We start from the raw sequence: 17,304 nt of genomic DNA, 5'->3' as shown, positions 1-17,304 counted from the left end.
GGGGACAGTAGCTGGCCCTCTGTGCCCCCACCTCCCCTCAGCAAAGGGAGGACATTGTCGTGGGAACCTTGGGCCCTGGGGAGCAGTCGGGCGGGAAGCTCCCAGCGAGGAGTCTGTCCTCTGGGGGCGTAGCCTTGGCTCCCGGCGGAGGACATGGAGGACCTGAGCTTGAGCCGACGGGGTCTGAGTCTGGGCACCTGCGATGACGCGGAGGCTCAGCTCTCAGAGTGCCCAGGGTCCGGCCCCCTGGTGAGCTTCTCAGCCTCCCGTGTCCCCTTAGCTCTGCCTCAGGTGTCCATCTGGGCAGCAAGAGGCAGCATGAAGGGGGGAGCAAGGTCACCTTTCAATCTTTCTTTTAAGAACTATCAGGCAGGAGGAGCGTGAGTTCAAAGCCCGCCTCAGCAACAGCGGGGCCTGAGCGACTCGGTGAGACCCTGTCTCTAAATAAAGTACAGAATAGGGCGGGGGTGTGGCTCAGACATCTCCAGTGGTCCAGTGCCCCTGAGTTCAGTCCCTGGTGCAGAGAGAGAGAAAGAGAGAGAACTATTCCTGAAAGCAGCTGCTGACCTCTTCAGCTGTGAAAGAGGCTGGGAAGGTTTGTGGTGAATGGTGCGCTGTCGGGTTGTCACCTACTGGGCGTGTGGTCTCAGGAGACCAGCTGGTCAGGGAGACCTGCCTGCAGCCCATGGAGTGTTCAGGAGTGAGGGCGGTGTTGGTGCTCCATGTGTGCACTGTATGCAGTTCACGGGGGTTTCAAGGACTGTGCCTGTGTCATACACCCCAAGGCTGTGGCTTGGGACGGACCCTCCTGGGATCTGGGAGGTCTGCACTGTGAGACCTGGCTCCTCTGCTACAGAGGGGTCCTTTGAGCAGGGGGATCTTAGGATTTGGAGGCTGTTGGCTGTGGCAGTGGCACTGAGTCTTGGCCAGCAGAGCCCCTGACTTCCGGGTCTCAGGGTTGTGCGGGCCAGCAGGCTGCAGGAGCCCTGGGCTCCTGGGTGTCCAGGACGCGGCACCCCTGGCTTCTGTCCTTCTCGGGCATGCACTGCCAGGCTCAGCGCGCACTGTGTGTGTAGCAGGCTGATGTGGGACACCGTCGCGGGAGAGTCAGCTCACCCTCTCTGTCTGGCTGGTCGTGGCAGGCTTTGATTTCCCTAGTCCACGATACGGTTATTTGTGGCAAGGAAAGTGGGCCACGTGGCATGAGAACTGGTGACGTCGAGAACCAAATGTGCCTCTTCCTCTCCCTGGAAGACTTGAGCTTCAGTGACGGGGGGGGGGGGCCCTTGCCACCTCCTCCTGGCGCTTCTGACTGGAGAGGAGCTGCCCACCCGCGCCATCCCCGCCTGCTGGACGCCTGTGCGCTGCCTGGGCAGAGTTGCTTGTGCTGGCCTCGTAGCTCCCGCGCTGCCCCGTGGGTGGCCAAAGGCTTTGCTGCCGCGGGGGCTAAGCGGAAGTGGAGGACGTGAGGAGCAGGCGCAGCAGCTCCTGGCAGCCTCTGCCTGTGCTCCGAGGGCAGTGCTTCCTCCAGCTGCCCGGGGGCACAGCCAGGCTGCATCTGTGGTAGTGATCTGAGGCGCGCAGCAGCGGGTCCTCATCGAGACCTGAAGGCGTCTTGGACGAGTGCTGGAGTCCATGGGGGCCGCCCAGCACCGAGCCCAGGCACACTCGCAGGGCACACACTGTCCCGTCCTGTTGGAAGGGGGCGCTGTGCTCCATCTTCATGTGTCTCGGGCAGGCCTCTGTCACACAGAAGAGCTGGACGCCTGCTGCTGACCTCCAGCCTCTCCCCTGGTCACCAGAGCCCCCGGTGGTCAGAGGCCATGGCTCTGTGAAGAAGATGGCTCCACACCCCCCCACTCAGCTTCCTCTGGTCTGATGCAAACCCCCCCCCCCCAAAAAAAAACAAACCATCCTAGTGGGGTTGTTCTGTGTTAGTGGTGAACAAGTTGATTGAAAAGCTGTGTGTCCACCACATCACAGTGCAGCATCCCTGTGATCCCAGGGCCTGGGGGCTGAGGCAGGGGGGTCACAAGTTCAAGGCCATCCTGAGCACTTAGCAAAACCTTATCTCAAAATAAAAATTAAAGTGCCAGGTGGTGGCCAAGCCTGTCATCCCAGCAGATCAGGAGGCTGAGGCAGGAGGATCCTGAGTTCAAAGCCAGCCTCAGCAATAAGGAGGTGCTAAGCAACTTTCTCTCTAAATAAAGTACAAAAAAGGGCTGGGGGTGTGGCTCAGTGGTAGTGTGTTCCTGGGTTCAATCCCCAGTGCCAAAGAAAAAGGAGAGCTGTGTGCAGAGCTGCCATCGTCAGTAGTCGTGACCAGAAGGCGCAGCTGGAGGTCCATGCTGCCTGCTGTCTGCTGGTGCAGCTGTAGCACCCGGCCTGGGCCTCTGGAGACTGCCAGGGGCCAGGCGCAGGGCCAGGCCCCCGGGAAGGTCCAGGAAGGCCTTCAGGTCTGACCCGTGAGAGCCGCTGGCACAGGAAGGTGGGGTGGCATGCAGCCCGACCTCCACCTCCCCCTGGGCCCTGAGCCCTGCAGCTTCAAGAGGCAGGCACAGGAACCTCGTGACACCAACCAGGGGACATTTTCTCAGCGCAAATGTGTGATGCAGGAAGAGGATGAAAGGACAGGCCGGGTTAGGAGAGAGCTCACGCCTCCCAGGTCCCATGAAGGGTGGCATTCAGAATATATAAAGAGCCCCAGAACTCATCGGTGAGACAAAATGGACAAAAGATGAGAACCGCGTGGAGTAGGCGGCGGGAACAGCGGTCAGACGGCGGGCGCCGACCGACTGCAAGCGCTGTCACAACCAGAGGGCGTCCTTGGCTATTGGCAGGACCAGGGGGAAGAGTCTGGCTGCGGTGCTGGCCAGGCTGTGGGCACTGTGGGAAGCAGCTTGGCGGCTTCTTTAAAAACTGGAAGGTCTGGGTGCAGCTCAGTGACAGGGCACTGGCCTGGCGGGCACAAGGCCTGCCTTTGAGCTCCAGCCCTGCAGGAAAAGCCACAGACCCACAGGGTGAGTGCCAGCTCCACACTGGCTCAGCCCGCGCTCACAGCTCTGGGCGGCACCCAGGACCAGCTGTGAGCAGCACCCCGACTGTGTCCAGGAAACGGACAAGCAGATGTCGCATTCTGTCCCCACGTGGAGTGTTCTCCGCCACACACAGGCACGAGCTGCTGAGCAGTCAGCAGTGCCAGGAGTTGCCACCGTGTGGAACCAACCAAGGACGAGGCAACTTCTGAGCAGGGTGTCCCCCAGGATCCCGGAGAAGGCAGGCCTGTCTCGGCCATCAGAGGGCTTGGGTTTCCTGGGGAAGGGCTGGGAGGCCTCCAGGAATGGCCTGCTAACTGTTGGCGTGGGTGGCTCTGCGAGTGGCCCCTGTTAAAATGCAGGTGGCACACCTCACCTGTGGTATTCACTGTCACTCTAGCGTGGAACTTTCTTTCCTTTTTTGGGGTGCCACCAGGAATGGAACCCAGGGTTTGCACATGCTCGGCAAGCCCCTTCTCTCTGAGCCACACCTCAACCCTTGTTGAAACTTTGAGGCAGGGTCTCGCTGAGTGGCAGAGGCTGCCCTTGTACTGCTGGCCTCGGGTCAGCCTCCTGAGCGGCTGGGATCATTGCTACTAGCCAACATGCTCTCAGAACTGTTGAAGAGTCGGGGTTTCCCTGTAGCCCACAGGACCCTCTCGTGGAAGGTAAGCAGATTGTCGCGTCCACAGGCCGTGCTGTGAGTGGACGAAGAGCGTCACCTGGGAGCCGACCACCAGGAGCTCAGGGTGGAGGCCTTGGCTAAGTCCAGTGGGGTTGGAAGCACCTTCCTCTTGGAGAATCTTCGCTGTCCCCGGCAGTGTCCCCAGCCTGGCCCCGCCAGCCCCATGGCTTTGTCAGTAGCACACAGGAAGAGGTTCTGTTGCGGGGGAAGGTGTCTGCAATGGATTTGGGTCACCTCAAGATACGCGTGTCTGCCGCTCGTGGGAATGGGCTCTCTCCTCCTGTCCCACAGGGTTGGTTTTGTCCTGTGACGCTGTATTGACAGTTACTTTAGGAAACCAATCCGCGTGCAAAAAGTGAATAATGGAATATTTTGAATATGAAATTCATAACTGTGCACACGTGAAGTGACTGCATGCCACCACCTTGTCCAGATTCACCATTCAGGAAATGGCATCGTTCAGTCGGGCTGGGGGTGCGGCTCAGTGGAAGAGCGCTTGCCTGGTCTGCGTGGGGCCCTGGGTTCGATGCCTACTACCATAAGAAAAAATAATGAAGTAGCTAAAGCTGTCCAAGAGAAACTTCCCTCGCTGTACGTGATGAAAAGGGAGAAGGACGCGGAAGGATCCCAGGGTCTGAGACACCTGCGGTGCCTGAGGAGCTGCTCTGACTTGATCACTTTAGGAAGGAGAGCTCTGGGTGCCGAGGTGCACCTTGACCCCAGCTGTTCAGGAGGCTGGGCAGGAGGATCTCGAGTTCCAGGCCAGCCTCAGCAAGCTGGCCAGACCCTGCCTTAAAATAAAAAGGGCTGCAGGTGGGGCAGGGCTATGGCTCAGCTGGAGTCCTCACCTAGCCCTGGGGCAGCCGGCAGGTAGGGGTGGTCCATCCCTCAGCACCGCATAAAAATAAACAAGTAAACAGGAGGGGCTGGAGGAAGCCCAGTGGGAGAGCACCTGCATGCTGTCCTGCCTTAAAAGTCCATTTTGCATCTCAAAGCGTTAACCTCCTGAGTGTCTTATCCTAGCAGCAGAGGATGAGTTTGACAGCTATTTTTGTAATTGAGTTTTTGTTTTATATCAGACTGTGTGTGTGTGTGTGTGTGTGTGTGTGTGTGTGTGTGTGTGGTTTAGATGTTGGCTTTGATGTCACTTTGGTGGCTGGCCTCCCGTGGCTCTTCTTCAGTCCAGGTGCAGGTGCTTCTAGGGCCAAGACGTGGCTTGAGAGCGTCCACAGCTCTGTCCCAGGAGCCTGCTCTCCCTGACCCTGGATCTCTGAGATTGGTCTGTTTTGGGAGGGCTCTGGTGGTGTCTGGGAAGGCACTTAGGGGTTAGACCGTTTGTGAGACTTCCTGTTAGAGTTCTCCTTGAATGTCCAGCCTGATGCTTGGTAATGGACTTGAGGCTGGCCGCCATCATCTACAGGAAGCTGGAGCTCTGCTCTCTGCTGCTGGTTGCCTTGCGGGGTTGCAGTGGAGAAGCATCTGTTCTGGCTCCTGCCCTGGGCCGAGCGTGGCCACTTCTGTACACTCTGGAGGTGTGTGTTTTCGGGAGGTGAGCTTTGGTGCAGGTCTGCCCCATACATCCTGTCGGGCTCTTACCCTGAGACTTGGGTCCATACGTGGAGACCTTCCCTTAGTGACTTCTCATTTTCTCTTCTCCTTTGCTGGCCTGCTTGGAATTCCTGCTGTCTGCGTGTGGCCCCCCACATTCCCTCTGTCTCCCTGAGGCTGCCCTGTCCGTCTGGGGTCTCTGGGGTCTTGTGCTCTGTTGTGTGGAGAATCACCTCATCTCCGTCCCCTCTGCTGCCCTGGGTTTCATTTCAGAAAACTCTTGGCTCAGCCAGGCACGGTGGAGCACGCCTGTGGTCCCAGCAGCTCAGGAGGCTGAGGCAGGAGGATCGTGAGTTTGAAGTCAGCCTCGACAACTTAGCAAAACCCTGTCTCAAAATTCAAACTAAAAACCCAGCTGGGGATGTGTCAGTGGCCAAGAGCCCCTGGGTTCAGGCCCTGGTACAATAGACAAAACCAAACAGGCCCTTACTGCCCTTCTCTCCCAGCCTCCCGTTCCTGGGTCCTGTAGCTCTTTGAGAACGTGAAGGGTGTTTGTGCTTTTAACAAGAGAAGAGGGTCTGTGCCTTCCCCAGGTGCTTAGTTCTGTTGGTCAGCCTCACTATTCCCTTGGGACTGGGGACAGTCGGGGCCCTGGGCCGCCTGCTCTCCCAGGGGTTCAGTGTGAGCTGTAGACAGGGCCACCCCCGGGGCATCTGGCTGGCCTTTTGCTGGTGCAGAGTGGGGCTCCAGAGGGTGGTGCTGTGTGGGGAAGTGACACAGGAGAGCCAGGCCCTGTGTGTGACGGAGCCCAGGCGTGTCTGTGTGTCGGGTGACCTCCCATCGTGTCAGTCTGCGTGCTGGTTCTCGGGAGGCAGCAGGGAGCCCTGTGGCCAGTGGTCGGTGGGTCTTGGGCTGGGTGACAGAGGTCAGCTGATGTGGCATGCGTCTCTCGCCTCCATGGCCCTCCTGGGGCTGCCCGCCTCATTGCTGTGGGCTGAGTGGGCAGCGGGGCCAAGCGTCAGGGCCGAGGTGGCCCCAGGGTGGTGGGCTGGTCTGAACCCTGCTGTGCAGCGCCCCTGCAGATTAGGTTTCTGTGCCCTGTGCTCTGCTGGGTTTCCTCTGTGTCCACCTTGGGCACTCGTTGAGAATAGTAGTGTTACGTGTGGAGCAAATTGTCACACATGAACGTCCGTGCCAGCCTTGTCGTGTGGCTGTTGGACCGCATCTGTGTTGGCTGTTGCCTCTGTGTGGTGTGGGTGGGTGGGGAGCAGGAGGAGGAGTCTGACTGCAGCCCCCCCCCAGCACGGCAGCAGGGCTCTGCCAGCCCCTCCCAGGGGCACAGGTGTTGGCCCTGCTGTGCGTGGTGCAGTGCGGCTCTGGGCTGGGGAGCTCGCGGGTGGGCCTGCAAGCCCAGCTTCCCTCCAGGGCATCCGCCGGGGGCACGCCTGGCAGCAGGCAGGCTGGGGCATGTGTGGGGACTGCGGGCTCTGGGAGGCCCAGGACCCTTCCTCTCCTGCACTGCATGATGGCGTATGTGGTGGGAAGAGATTGGTGGGACCTGTGGTCTAGAGAAGCCCTCCGGCCCTCCCAGCCAGGCAGGGAGGCTCGGCTCTGGCCGCTGTGCGGAAGGGTGACAGTGGGGTGACAGTTGAGTTCTCTGCTCTGAACCAGGGCAAATGTAGTATCTCAATTTTACTAGAAACACTGGGTCGTTTTATTGCCTGCCTGGGGCGCTCCAGTGCTTCTGGACCTGGTGAAGTTTGCATTTGGTGGTGTTCACTCTTGGCCACCTCTATCTCCCCGAGGCTGCCCTGTCTGATCCCTGTGGCCACTCAGAGTCAGCATGTCAGCTCGGGCTGCTCTCTGTGAAGAGGCTCTGGCAGCCACAGTGCCCCTCGTTCAGGTCTAGTGGTACCCAAGCCAGCTGCACTGGTCTCACCTGGGATGACACGAGTCACCAGCCCATGACAGGAGCTCCCTGGGACTCTGCGTTCAGGCTGGGCAGGAAGAAGGCACTCGGGGTAGACATTTGGCCACTGGGCACACAGACCTTCTGCCAGCCAGCCCTTTCGGGTCTTCCCACTGGACTCTCCAAATTGACTTGTCCCCGTCCCTGTACTGCCCCCCCTTCGTGGAATCATGGATGTACTTACACGTGACCCCCCTGGTTCTGCCAGTGACCCAGTGGACTCATGGTGTCCCTGTGTCTACAGCACCTGCTGCAGCCCGGATGCTTGCTTTCAGGTGAAGGGGCCGAGTTCCGGGAAGCGCTGATTGTGCACCCAGTGTAACGTGGAGGCCCTGGAGGAAGCGAGCCTGCCATGGGCAGAGCAGGCTGAGACTGGGCTGGCATCCTGGGTGGCTTTTGAATATTGCATAAAGCAGGGTGCTAAGCTTGGGGGCGAGTCGTGTGGCGCTCCTTTTGGTGGCAAGGGGAGCAGGCCTGCATGTTCCACTTTTCCCAGATGCTTGCTGACCCTGTGCCACCATCAACACCTGGCCATGTGTGCTGTGAACTGAGGATGTGGCGTCTGTTTTTAAGGTTTGTTTGTTTGTTTGTTTTTAAGGTCTTGTGGTCTGATTCTTCAGTAACATCAGTAACCAAATCTTCCTCAGAAGTGACTGAATTTATTTCAAAGGTAAGGTGATTCAGGCTCCTATAACAAAGGGCTCCTTTCCCAGTAACTGCGCATCCTGCAGCGTGACTGCGGGGTCTCCTCCTGTCCTGTGAGCGGCAGTCGGGGGTCTGCTTTGGACAGGCTGCAGCAGTGAGCCCCGGCCTGGGCCCTGGAGCTGGGGAGACAGGCAGAGCTGCCCCTGGCATGGCGGCTGGGGCGCTTCTGCTTTTTCCACCCAGGTTTCTTGGGCAGAGACTGAGGGCGAGGGTCCTGCTCAAGGGCTGAGCAGACAGATGCCCCTCATTCTGACTTTTACACACATGGGGTTTTCCCTTTTCATTTTTAAGTTGGTTCAACAAGTGACTTTTGAGCAGAAAGCATCACTGCTAACAGACGCCATGGGCCTGCACACACATGTGCTGCAGTGCACTCTCTGGCACTGGCCAGGCCACGGTGGGGACCCCTGCCTGGGCCAGTGTCAGACCTTCCCTCTGCTCCCTTTCAACAATGGGCGGCACATCCAGGGCCTTCCCCAAGTGGCTCTTGCACTTCCATTGTGAAAGCGAGGCCCATCCCTGGGGAGGACACTGGGTCGCAGGCCACGCCCTCACTGCAGGAGTGGGAGATGCTGCTGGTGCTTGTGTGGTGGCCGCCAGGCAGCAGGAATGCAGGCCTATGCCCTCGGGTCCAGATCCATCCCGGGACACACATCACCCTGTGTCTCCTCCCCTGTGCCCTGTGCCCTGCTCCCCACTGTGCAGCAGACACTCCTCTGCAGTCACTTCTGTCCCTTGACCCTGGCTGGTCGCGGGGCATTTCACCGCCTCCAACGTGCTTTGGGAGGCTCCTGCTCGGCACCTTCCCTTGGCTCTGGGGCCTCCTGTCTCCTCCTCGGCCTCTGAGGCCTCTGCTGTCCTTGCTGTGGGCTGGCTCTGGGTTGCAGTTTGGACAGTTTCTCGTGCTCAGTGCTGACATCTGCTGAGTGTCCCTCACCCTGTCCTGGCTGCAATGAGCCTGTTGGTTTGTGTCCCCTCTTGGGCCAGGCTCGTGTCCTGTTTGGCCTGCTCATCTGTGGCAGGGCCCAGCCCTCTGTGGAAGGCGCCCTGTTTCGCACGGTCCTGTGGGATGCTCACATGGCTGCTCCGCTCTGCTCTGGGTCCCCCGGAGTCTGGCCCTGGTGATGGCTTTGTGTCTCCTGTTCAGTGTTTGGTGCTGGGCTGCACCAGGGCCGCTCTGCCACTGGGCTGCGTCCTCGTCTCTTCTAGATTTTGTTTTGAGACAGGGTCTCACTAAGTTGCTGAGGCTGGCCTTGAACGCGCATCCTCCTGCCTGGTCTCAGCTGGACCACGGGTGGCCACCGCGCCTGGCCAGCTCTGTCTTGAGTTTAGCCCCTTGGCTCTGTGCCCTGCACCTCTGGTCACTGGGCATTTTGGTGGCAAGTGTGAGGCTAAGGAAGTGGCACTTGTGCCTGCAGTGGGCCTTCTTTTCTGCTGGCCCTCAGGAGCTGGCCCTGGGAGTGTCACCATGGTCACCCTGGGGCAGCTCCGGCACAGGGCCACTTACCTGGGGTGTTGGGGTTCTCCTGGCCTGCTCCACCCTCAGCTGCTGTCACCTGTGGGGCCTGTGGGGGGAGGGCCCTCCTCTGCAGCCCAGCCTCGGTTCCGGGTGTGGGCCTTTGTGCTGGACCGTGGGGTCTCGTCCTCCTCAGCACCCTCGTCCGTCCCCAGCGGTAGCTGCTGCCCTGTGTGGGGCAGGGTCCTGGGCTGGTGGGGGATTCGTACCCCTCCACCAGGGCCAGAGGGCGTTTGCTTTCCCCTTCTTCCAGGGCAGTGGCCCTTCCCTGTGGCCTGGTGACAGAGGCAAGAGCACATTTCCTCATCTCAGCCCAGAGGCTGGATGTGTGCTTGGCCCCGGGCCAGGAGCACTTCTTCCCTCCCTCGTGTTAAGGGCTCTTGCCTTGGACAGAGAGGCCGGGGGAGGCGCAGAGGTCTGGTCTGTGGAAGAGAGCTCCCGAATGAGGATGTTCTCCCGCTCGGGGCCTGGCCACCCACGTGTGACCTGCTCACCTGGGGGAATGTGCCGTCCGGCCATCCTCCTCTGTTCTGCCTGTGTAGCCGCCCCTCTTCCTCATGCCGGGCCACTGGGGAGCCGATGGCTTGAGGGTCCTGTCTTTCCTGAGGGTGGTCCCTGTGTGACCCTGGATCCAGCAGGTGGTTCTGCTTCCCAGCCTCTGCAGGGCTCCTGGAGAGGAAGGGCCAGGGGACTGTCGGGCTCTGCGGCTGGGGGTGTCCTGCAGTGTCTTTCTGCTCCGTGAGTGCATGGAGGATGCAGGATGGCTTGACTGGTGTCAGTCCTGTCTTGCCAGCAGAGGACTTGGGTGGAGCCCTGGTGTGTGGCTGGTTCTGATGCCCCTCCTGGCCTGTCCTCTATTTCAGTTGTCTCAGCTCTGCCCTGAAGAGAACTTGGAGAAACTCATTCCCTGCCTGGCTGGCTCAGACCCCTTCTACGTGGAGAGGAACCACGTGGATCTGGAAGCGGGCCTGAGGTGGGTGAGGCTCCTGGCTAGGTCTTTCCGGGTCCTGAGCAAGCCGTTGGCCACGCGGCTGCCCCCAGGTGGCTGCCCCCAGGTGGCTGCCCCCAGGTGGCTGCCCCCAGGTGGGTCTCCCGCTGCCTGCAGGATTCTCCTCAGTCTTAGAAGGCTCTGGACAGCCTCTGGGCGACTTTGAGTGGATGAGTGAAGGGATTTTGAAGCCTGCACCACCCCCTTACTGTGCCTCTGAGAGCCTCTGAATGTCGTGCGTGTGTGGCCACTGAGTGCACGCCGCCCGTCACGTGGGTCCTGTGCAAGGAGCTGCTGTCCTGCTCCCGGGCCACCATCCTCATGTCCTGTGACCTGGCACACAGGGGGCAGCGGGTGGAGGCTTGCTTTCATTGCTCATGTCACAGGCCTAGCAAGGAGGACTCCCGGCAGCAGGCAGGATGTGGGTTATGACATGCTGCCTATTTTTCTCAAATATCTACTTTTCTTAATTGAAAGTTAAGACCGTGCTCCCAGTAGTGACCATTAATGCCTTTTTGACGATGAAAGCCCTTTGCTTAACTTGTAGGTATTTGGCCTCGCTGCCTTCTCATGTATTGAAACATGACCACGTTAAGAAGTTCTTCAGCTCTTCATCTCCCACCCAACAGCTTCAAAGTCCAAGTGAGTTTGTAAAACGGTTCAGAAAAACATAAGCATTTCCATTGTCTGAATTTCTCTGACACGTCTTTTTCTAACTTGCAGGTCCTGGCAACCCCTCCCTTCCGAAAGTGGGTGCCGTGATGGGAGTGTCTGGCAGGTGAGCGGGGGCAGCCACCCCACCTCACGCCTGCCCTGGCTCTAACTGTGCCAGCAGTTGCAGAGTGAGGTCCTTCCCAGTCTGAGTCGTGAACGACGTCGCGAGGACTAGGCTAGAGATGGTGTGATTCGTGCTGTCCTCAAAATGCTGAGTAGTCACTGTGGGTTTAGGTCTATCAGGACCTTCTTGTGATTTTTGACTAACAAACTAGGCCTCCCAGCCAGAGGTCCGTTGGTGATGGACATGTACACAATGTGCATGCACACAGGTATGTGGGTGCACACAGGTATGTGGGTGCACGTGTCTCTGTTGCACACAGGGCACCCCATAGCAGTCTCACCATAAGCAGGTGGTTGAGATGGGGGCTGGAGAGGGCGCTGGTATTTCCAGAGTTTATGGTAGGCTGGACAGCGTGTGCCAGGCAGGAGTGGGGGCCATCAGGAGAGTGCCCGGTGCCGGTGAAGTCTTGGAAAACAGTGTTTCTGTGGCCCTGCCTGTCTTCTGTCCTGCAGGCCTGTGTGTGGAGTGGCCGGAATCCCGTCCTCCCAGAGCGGCGCCCAGCACCATCTGCAGCACTCGGCCAGCGCAGCTGCTGCCTTGCCTCACTGCTCCCACGCCGGGGGCGCGGGCTCGGCACTGGCCTACCGGGCCCAGGTGGACGCCCCGCCTGCCATCCTGATGCCCTCCAGTCTGCAGGCCCCTCAGCCCCAGGAGCAAAATGGGATTTTAGACTGGCTTAGGAAGCTGCGCTTACACAAGTATTACCCTGTCTTTAAGCAGCTCACCATGGAGAAGGTATGCAGGCTCCTGTGTGGGCAGTGCTCCTTTAGCTGCCTGTATCCTGACCTTGTCCCTGGAGGTCATGTGGAGTAGAGGAACTAAGGTAGAGATCACGCGGCCCGGATCTGTTGTGAACAGGCAGGTCGCTGCATATGTAGTTCCAGGGATCCACCCACAGCACCCTGAGACCAGTGTGGCCCCATGCAGAGTCCCGCTGTGGACAATATCCACCACACTCATCTGTCCACATCCTGTGTAGCCCATGCCCTCAGCCCAGCCACTGAAATGGGGCAGGCTTCGAGCAGTGGATGCAGCTTCTTTGAGGCATATATTCACAGAATTGGTTTTTATAATAGAGCAGTGGATCAGGAACATTGTTCCCTTGTTAAGATTCTGAAGTGTTTCTAGTCTGCATGCCACTGATGAAATTAACCCATGCAAGGTATCTGGACTCTGAACTCCCCCCGCTGGACAGGACAGGTTGGTAGCTGCAAGTTTCATGTGTCCAAAACCCAGCTATTGAACCTAGAAATCAAGTTTTTACTACAAAGTGAAATGAAGTTTTTTTTTTTTTAAGTATATTTGTAATACTGTCTGTTTTGGATTTATGAATGTCTTAAAAATGAGATCCTGTTACCTAGGGGTGGTGGTACAGCCCTGTAATTTGAGCCAGTTGGGAGGCTGAGGTAGGAGGATCACAAATTCAAGGCCAGACTGGACAACTTATCAAGGCCCTGTCTCAGAAAACAAACAAAAAAACAAAATTAAAAAAACCATAAAAAGGACTGAGGATGTAACTCAGTAGTACAGCACCCCTGATTCAGTCCCCGCCCAAAAGAGAGATGACTGATCAGTTTTAAGTTTTTCTAATGGGCATGTGGGTTGAAATGGCTAGATTGCAGAGCAGGTTGTGGTGCGAGGTGAGAGCCAGAGTACCTGCTGCCCCGTGGACGGCCCCCGCGACCCTGCAGAAGTGAAGGTGCCCTTGAGGGAGGACTGTCTGCTTATGACCGTCTGCTTATGCTCCCGGCACAGAGGCTGGCGTGTGCCCAGGGGACCGTGTCTCCCTAGGGCTGTCCTGGGGGGTGGGGTGCTGCTGCCAGGGACAGCTCTGTGGCAGGTGGAACTGTGACTTCTCCAGTCATTTGTCCACGTAGCTCACCCATGCTGGTGACTGGCCTGTGCCGAGCAGAGGGCCACATGGTGCCCCTCACGCGACATCTGTGCAGGTCTCTGCTGAAAAGGTGCGTGAAATAGTGGACAGTTCACACCAGGTCACTTAGTGAGGGGACGATGTCCTGTCCCCAAGTCCTCTGTTAATGGCTTAGGCTTGATGTGTCAATAGGCCCTGGCCATGTCACTTTTAGCCCCGAGTCCTTGGTTTCCGGTTCCGAGTCTCAGTAACTCTGTCATTGGTTTCTCCCATGCAAGTTTTTGAGCCTTACTGAGGAAGACCTCAACAAGTTTGAGTCCCTGACCATGGGCGCCAAGAAGAAGCTCAAGACTCAGCTGGAGCTCGAAAAGTAAGCGTGGGGTGGTTTTCTAAACGTGTCTTCATGACTCGGGAGGCTGAGGCAGGAGGCCTGCAAGTTCAAGGCCAGCCTGGGCAACTTAGCAAGCCCTGTTGCTAAGTTGAATAAAAAATAAAAAGGATTGGGATGTAGCACTTAGGTTCAACCCCTAGTCCTGCGAAAACAAAAGAAAGCACAGTATCGATGATAGTGTATACTTTAATGATGTGATGATAACGAATTCATTAAAAAATTAACACTGTTCAGGTGTGGCCTTGGCATGGCAGGAAAATCAGAGTGAGTCCCTTTTAGCCTTCGGCGTGGGTCTCGTGGAGCCGAGGTCTGAGGGCAGTGTAGGAACCAGGAACCCAAGTGGACACTCGCTGTTCCCCACCTTGTTCTGCAGGGAGAAGTCAGAGCGGCGGTGCCTGAACTCTTCGGCCCCGACCTTGGTCACCAGCAGCGGAGTGGCCCGAGTGCCCCCCACCAGCCACGTGGGGCCCGTGCAGGCCGGGCGAGGTGGCCATGCTGCAGGTGCGGAGGCTCACAACTGGGCCGCCCTTGGTGTGCAGGTGGCGAGGTGCCTCACGCCACGCTTGCGTGCCACTGGCAATGTACTCTTCAGGCCAGCCTTTCTCTGTTGGACTTCCATGGGGACCAGGAATGATAGGAGGGAGGCTCATGGGGGCTTGTCTGAAACCGTTTGGGTAGAAGAATTAGATGCGCAGCTGCCAAGCTGACAGGAGCTCGGGAGGTGGCCAGGATGAACCTGCCCGGGGTTCACGTGACCACAGCAGCCAGTCCCCCAGCCATGCTCCTCTCCCTCCCTCTTTGGGAAAGGCTGGGACACCTGTGCGGTGGCTCCTTGTCACAGGGTGGAATGGATTCTCCTTCACCCAGTACAAGTAGCAAGAGAAGCCTGAGGGAAGGGCAGGTGCCAGGTCTGTTCCCAGCTGCTCGGCCTGGTCTCTGTGGAGGCCAGCAGCACCCAGCCCTGCAGACATGTGTCCGTGGTCCGGGGGGAGCGGGGCACCGCCCCACAAGGCCGTGGGCAGTGGGAGGGGAGGCTCCGACTGTGGTGGCAGTTGTCCCTGCCTTCTTGGGTGTGCCCAAAGGGCTCCCCTCTGGGTGGTGTCTGAGAGTGGGCTGGTGCTGGCTGGCACCCTGCCAGCCCCCTGTACTGGACATGGATGCCACCTGAGGTGACCTGTGCCTTCTCCGCAGAGCTGCGGGTGGAGGTGGAGCCGCCCACCCACCAGATGCCCCGGGAGGGCAGCTCCTCAGAGTACTCGAGCTCCTCCTCCAGCCCCATGGGTGTGCAGGCGCGGGAAGAGAGCTCGGACAGCGCGGAGGAGAACGACAGACGTAAGGCACCCGCTTGACCAGCTGTGCTGCCCGCCCTGTCCTGGTTCGCATGGCGGTGACTGCTCTTTTCTGTCCCCAGGTGTGGACGTGCACTTAGAGGGTTCTGATAAGGAGAAGCCCGTGATGCTGCTGAGTCACTTCCCCTCGAGCTCTGCCCGACCCACGGCCCAGGTCTTGCCTGTGCAAAACGAGGCTGGCTGCGGCCCGGCAGGCCACCACCCTCTGCCCCCACAGCTGTTACCCACAGCCTCGCACCTGGCACCCATCAGAATGCTGAGTGCAGTGCACAAATCGGACAGAGGTGGCGCTGACGGGAAGCTCCTCTCGTCCTCGGTGCACTCGCTCTTGTCTTTGGAAGAGAGGAGCAAAGGGCCTGGCCCAAGGAGTGGCATTAAAGTGGACAAGAGCTTCGGCAGTGCTGTGCTCGACGCCCTGCCCTCGTCCACGCCCCATCCCCCCGTGCAGGTCCTCTCTGGACTCTCAGAGGGCAGCTCCGTGTCACCCACTGTCTCCTTTGGGCCCCGGGCCAAAGTTGTGCACGCAGCCACTCTGGACAGGGTGCTGAAGACGGCGCAGCAGCCAGCCCTGGCAGTGGAGACCAGCACAGCAGCCACAGGGACGCCCAGCACTGTCCTGCACGTGGCCCGGCCGCCCATCAAGCTGCTGCTGTCATCCTCCGTCCCTGCCGACGCTGCTGTCTCTGGGCAGACGTCCTGCCCCAACAACGTGCAGATCAGCGTGCCGCCTGCAATAATCAACCCCCGGACCGCTCTGTACACAGCCAACACCAAAGTTGCCTTCTCCGCAGTGAGCAGTGTGCCCGTGGGCCCTCTGCAGGGCGGCTTCTGTGCCAACAGCAACACTGCCTCCTCCAGCAGCCACCCCTCCACCTCCTTCGCCAGCGCAGCCACGCTGCCCAGCTGCCCCGCCCCCAGCTCCAGCCCCGCGCTCTCCTCCGCCCCTGAGAGCAGCTTCTACAGTGGTGGTGGCTCTGCAGGAAACATTCCTTCCTCAAGTCAGAGTCACCACCACCACCACCACCATCAGCAGCCCCCGGCCCCCCCAGCCCCCGCGCCGCCCCCACCCGGCTGCATGGTGTGCACGTCCTGCGGGTGTAGCGGCAGCTGCGGCTCCAGCGGCCTCACCGTGAGCTACGCCAGCTACTTCCAGCACCCCTTCTCCGGGCCCTCCATGTTCACCTTCCCGTTCCTGCCCTTCAGCCCCGTGTGCAGCAATGGCTACGTCAGCCCCCAGCAGTACGGGGGCGGCTCCACCTTCCCCGTTGTGCACGCCCCCTACAGTGGCAGCGTGACTCCCGACCCTGTCCTGGGCGGGCAGTCCACATTTGCTGTGCCACCAATGCAGAACTTCATGGCCGGGACAGCAGGGGTCTACCAGACCCAGGGACTGGTGGGAAGCAGCAACGGCTCCAATCACAAAAAGAGTGGGAATCTGTCCTGTTACAACTGCGGGGCCACAGGGCACCGCGCCCAGGACTGCAAGCAGCCGTCCATGGACTTCAACCGGCAAGGTAAACACACGTGCCCCCTGAGCACTGCACCCAGCTGGGCGTCCCAGGGCAAGCCACTGCCCGCGGCCGGCAGGTGCCGCAGACCACTGGAGAGACACACGTGCTCGGCTTTATGAAAATAATAGTCACCTCTCTTCTTTTTAGTTTTATTTATTTGTGTCTGTGTGAGTGGTACTAGAGAGGGAACCTAAGTGCTGTGTCACCGAGCCACATCCTCAGCCCTGTTTATTTTATTCTTTTTATTTTTTTTGAAACAGTCTTGTTAAGTTGCCCAGGCTGGCCTGGCACCTGTGATCCGCCTCCCTCGGGCTTCCCAGGTGCTGGGATCACAGGCATTTGCTACTTCCCCTGGATTAAACTTCTTTGTCTTAGAGCTGAAAGTAATTTTTAAAACCTTTTTGAAACAGCATGAAGAGGTAGATGATGCCGTAAGAGCCCCAGAGGGGTATCCTGGCTCTGAGTGTTTCCTCATATCCGGGGCCCTGTGGGCTCTGGGTCTTGCCGTGGGAGTGGTTAGGATGTGGCAGTCTAGACCTAGGAGCCCTGCCGCCCTGCTGTCTGCACCTGGGGTATGGCTGTGTGCTGGTGGCGGGTGGCCTCTCGCCAGGCTGTCCCTCTTGCCTGCCTGGCTTTTGTGTTCCTTGTGTCCTCTAGTCCTTGATTTCACGTGGGTCTGACGTACTCTTTACACCAGGTTTATTCTTGCTATGTGTTTTGGAAGGGTTGACCTGGGGACTGGGAAAGCTGGTCCCAGCTCTGACCATGAAGTGCAACCTTGAGAAGTCACCGTCTCTCTAGATTTCCAGCACCTTCTTTTGAGGTTGCACACAGACTTGCCTGTTTGTCCTCACCACCCAGAGAGCTTTCAGAAACCAGCACCTGTAACCTGGGAG

General features: G+C 58.9%; 1 protein-coding gene across 2 annotated transcripts in view; it reads left to right on the top strand.

Moving 5' to 3' along the window:
- Positions 1–17,304, top strand: part of Zcchc14 (zinc finger CCHC-type containing 14) — a 59,959-nt gene that overhangs the window by 38,734 nt on the left and 3,921 nt on the right. The window contains exons 4-12 of one of the 2 annotated variants that reach the window (XM_005335482.5): positions 7,836–7,907; positions 10,322–10,431; positions 10,994–11,088; positions 11,170–11,224; positions 11,737–12,019; positions 13,436–13,527; positions 13,922–14,049; positions 14,740–14,880; positions 14,960–16,411. In XM_005335482.5, the coding sequence (XP_005335539.4) occupies positions 7,836–7,907; positions 10,322–10,431; positions 10,994–11,088; positions 11,170–11,224; positions 11,737–12,019; positions 13,436–13,527; positions 13,922–14,049; positions 14,740–14,880; positions 14,960–16,411 (2,428 nt within the window). The remainder of the gene's footprint in view (positions 1–7,835; positions 7,908–10,321; positions 10,432–10,993; positions 11,089–11,169; positions 11,225–11,736; positions 12,020–13,435; positions 13,528–13,921; positions 14,050–14,739; positions 14,881–14,959; positions 16,412–17,304) is intronic. The other variant, XM_078032791.1, reaches the window with a different exon arrangement.

The sequence above is a fragment of the Ictidomys tridecemlineatus genome, chromosome 15, assembly GCF_052094955.1.
Source record: "Ictidomys tridecemlineatus isolate mIctTri1 chromosome 15, mIctTri1.hap1, whole genome shotgun sequence".
Classification (NCBI taxonomy): domain Eukaryota; kingdom Metazoa; phylum Chordata; class Mammalia; order Rodentia; family Sciuridae; genus Ictidomys; species Ictidomys tridecemlineatus.
The sequence above is the reverse complement of the archived record's forward strand: the minus strand, read 5'-3'. Positions and strand labels throughout refer to the sequence as shown.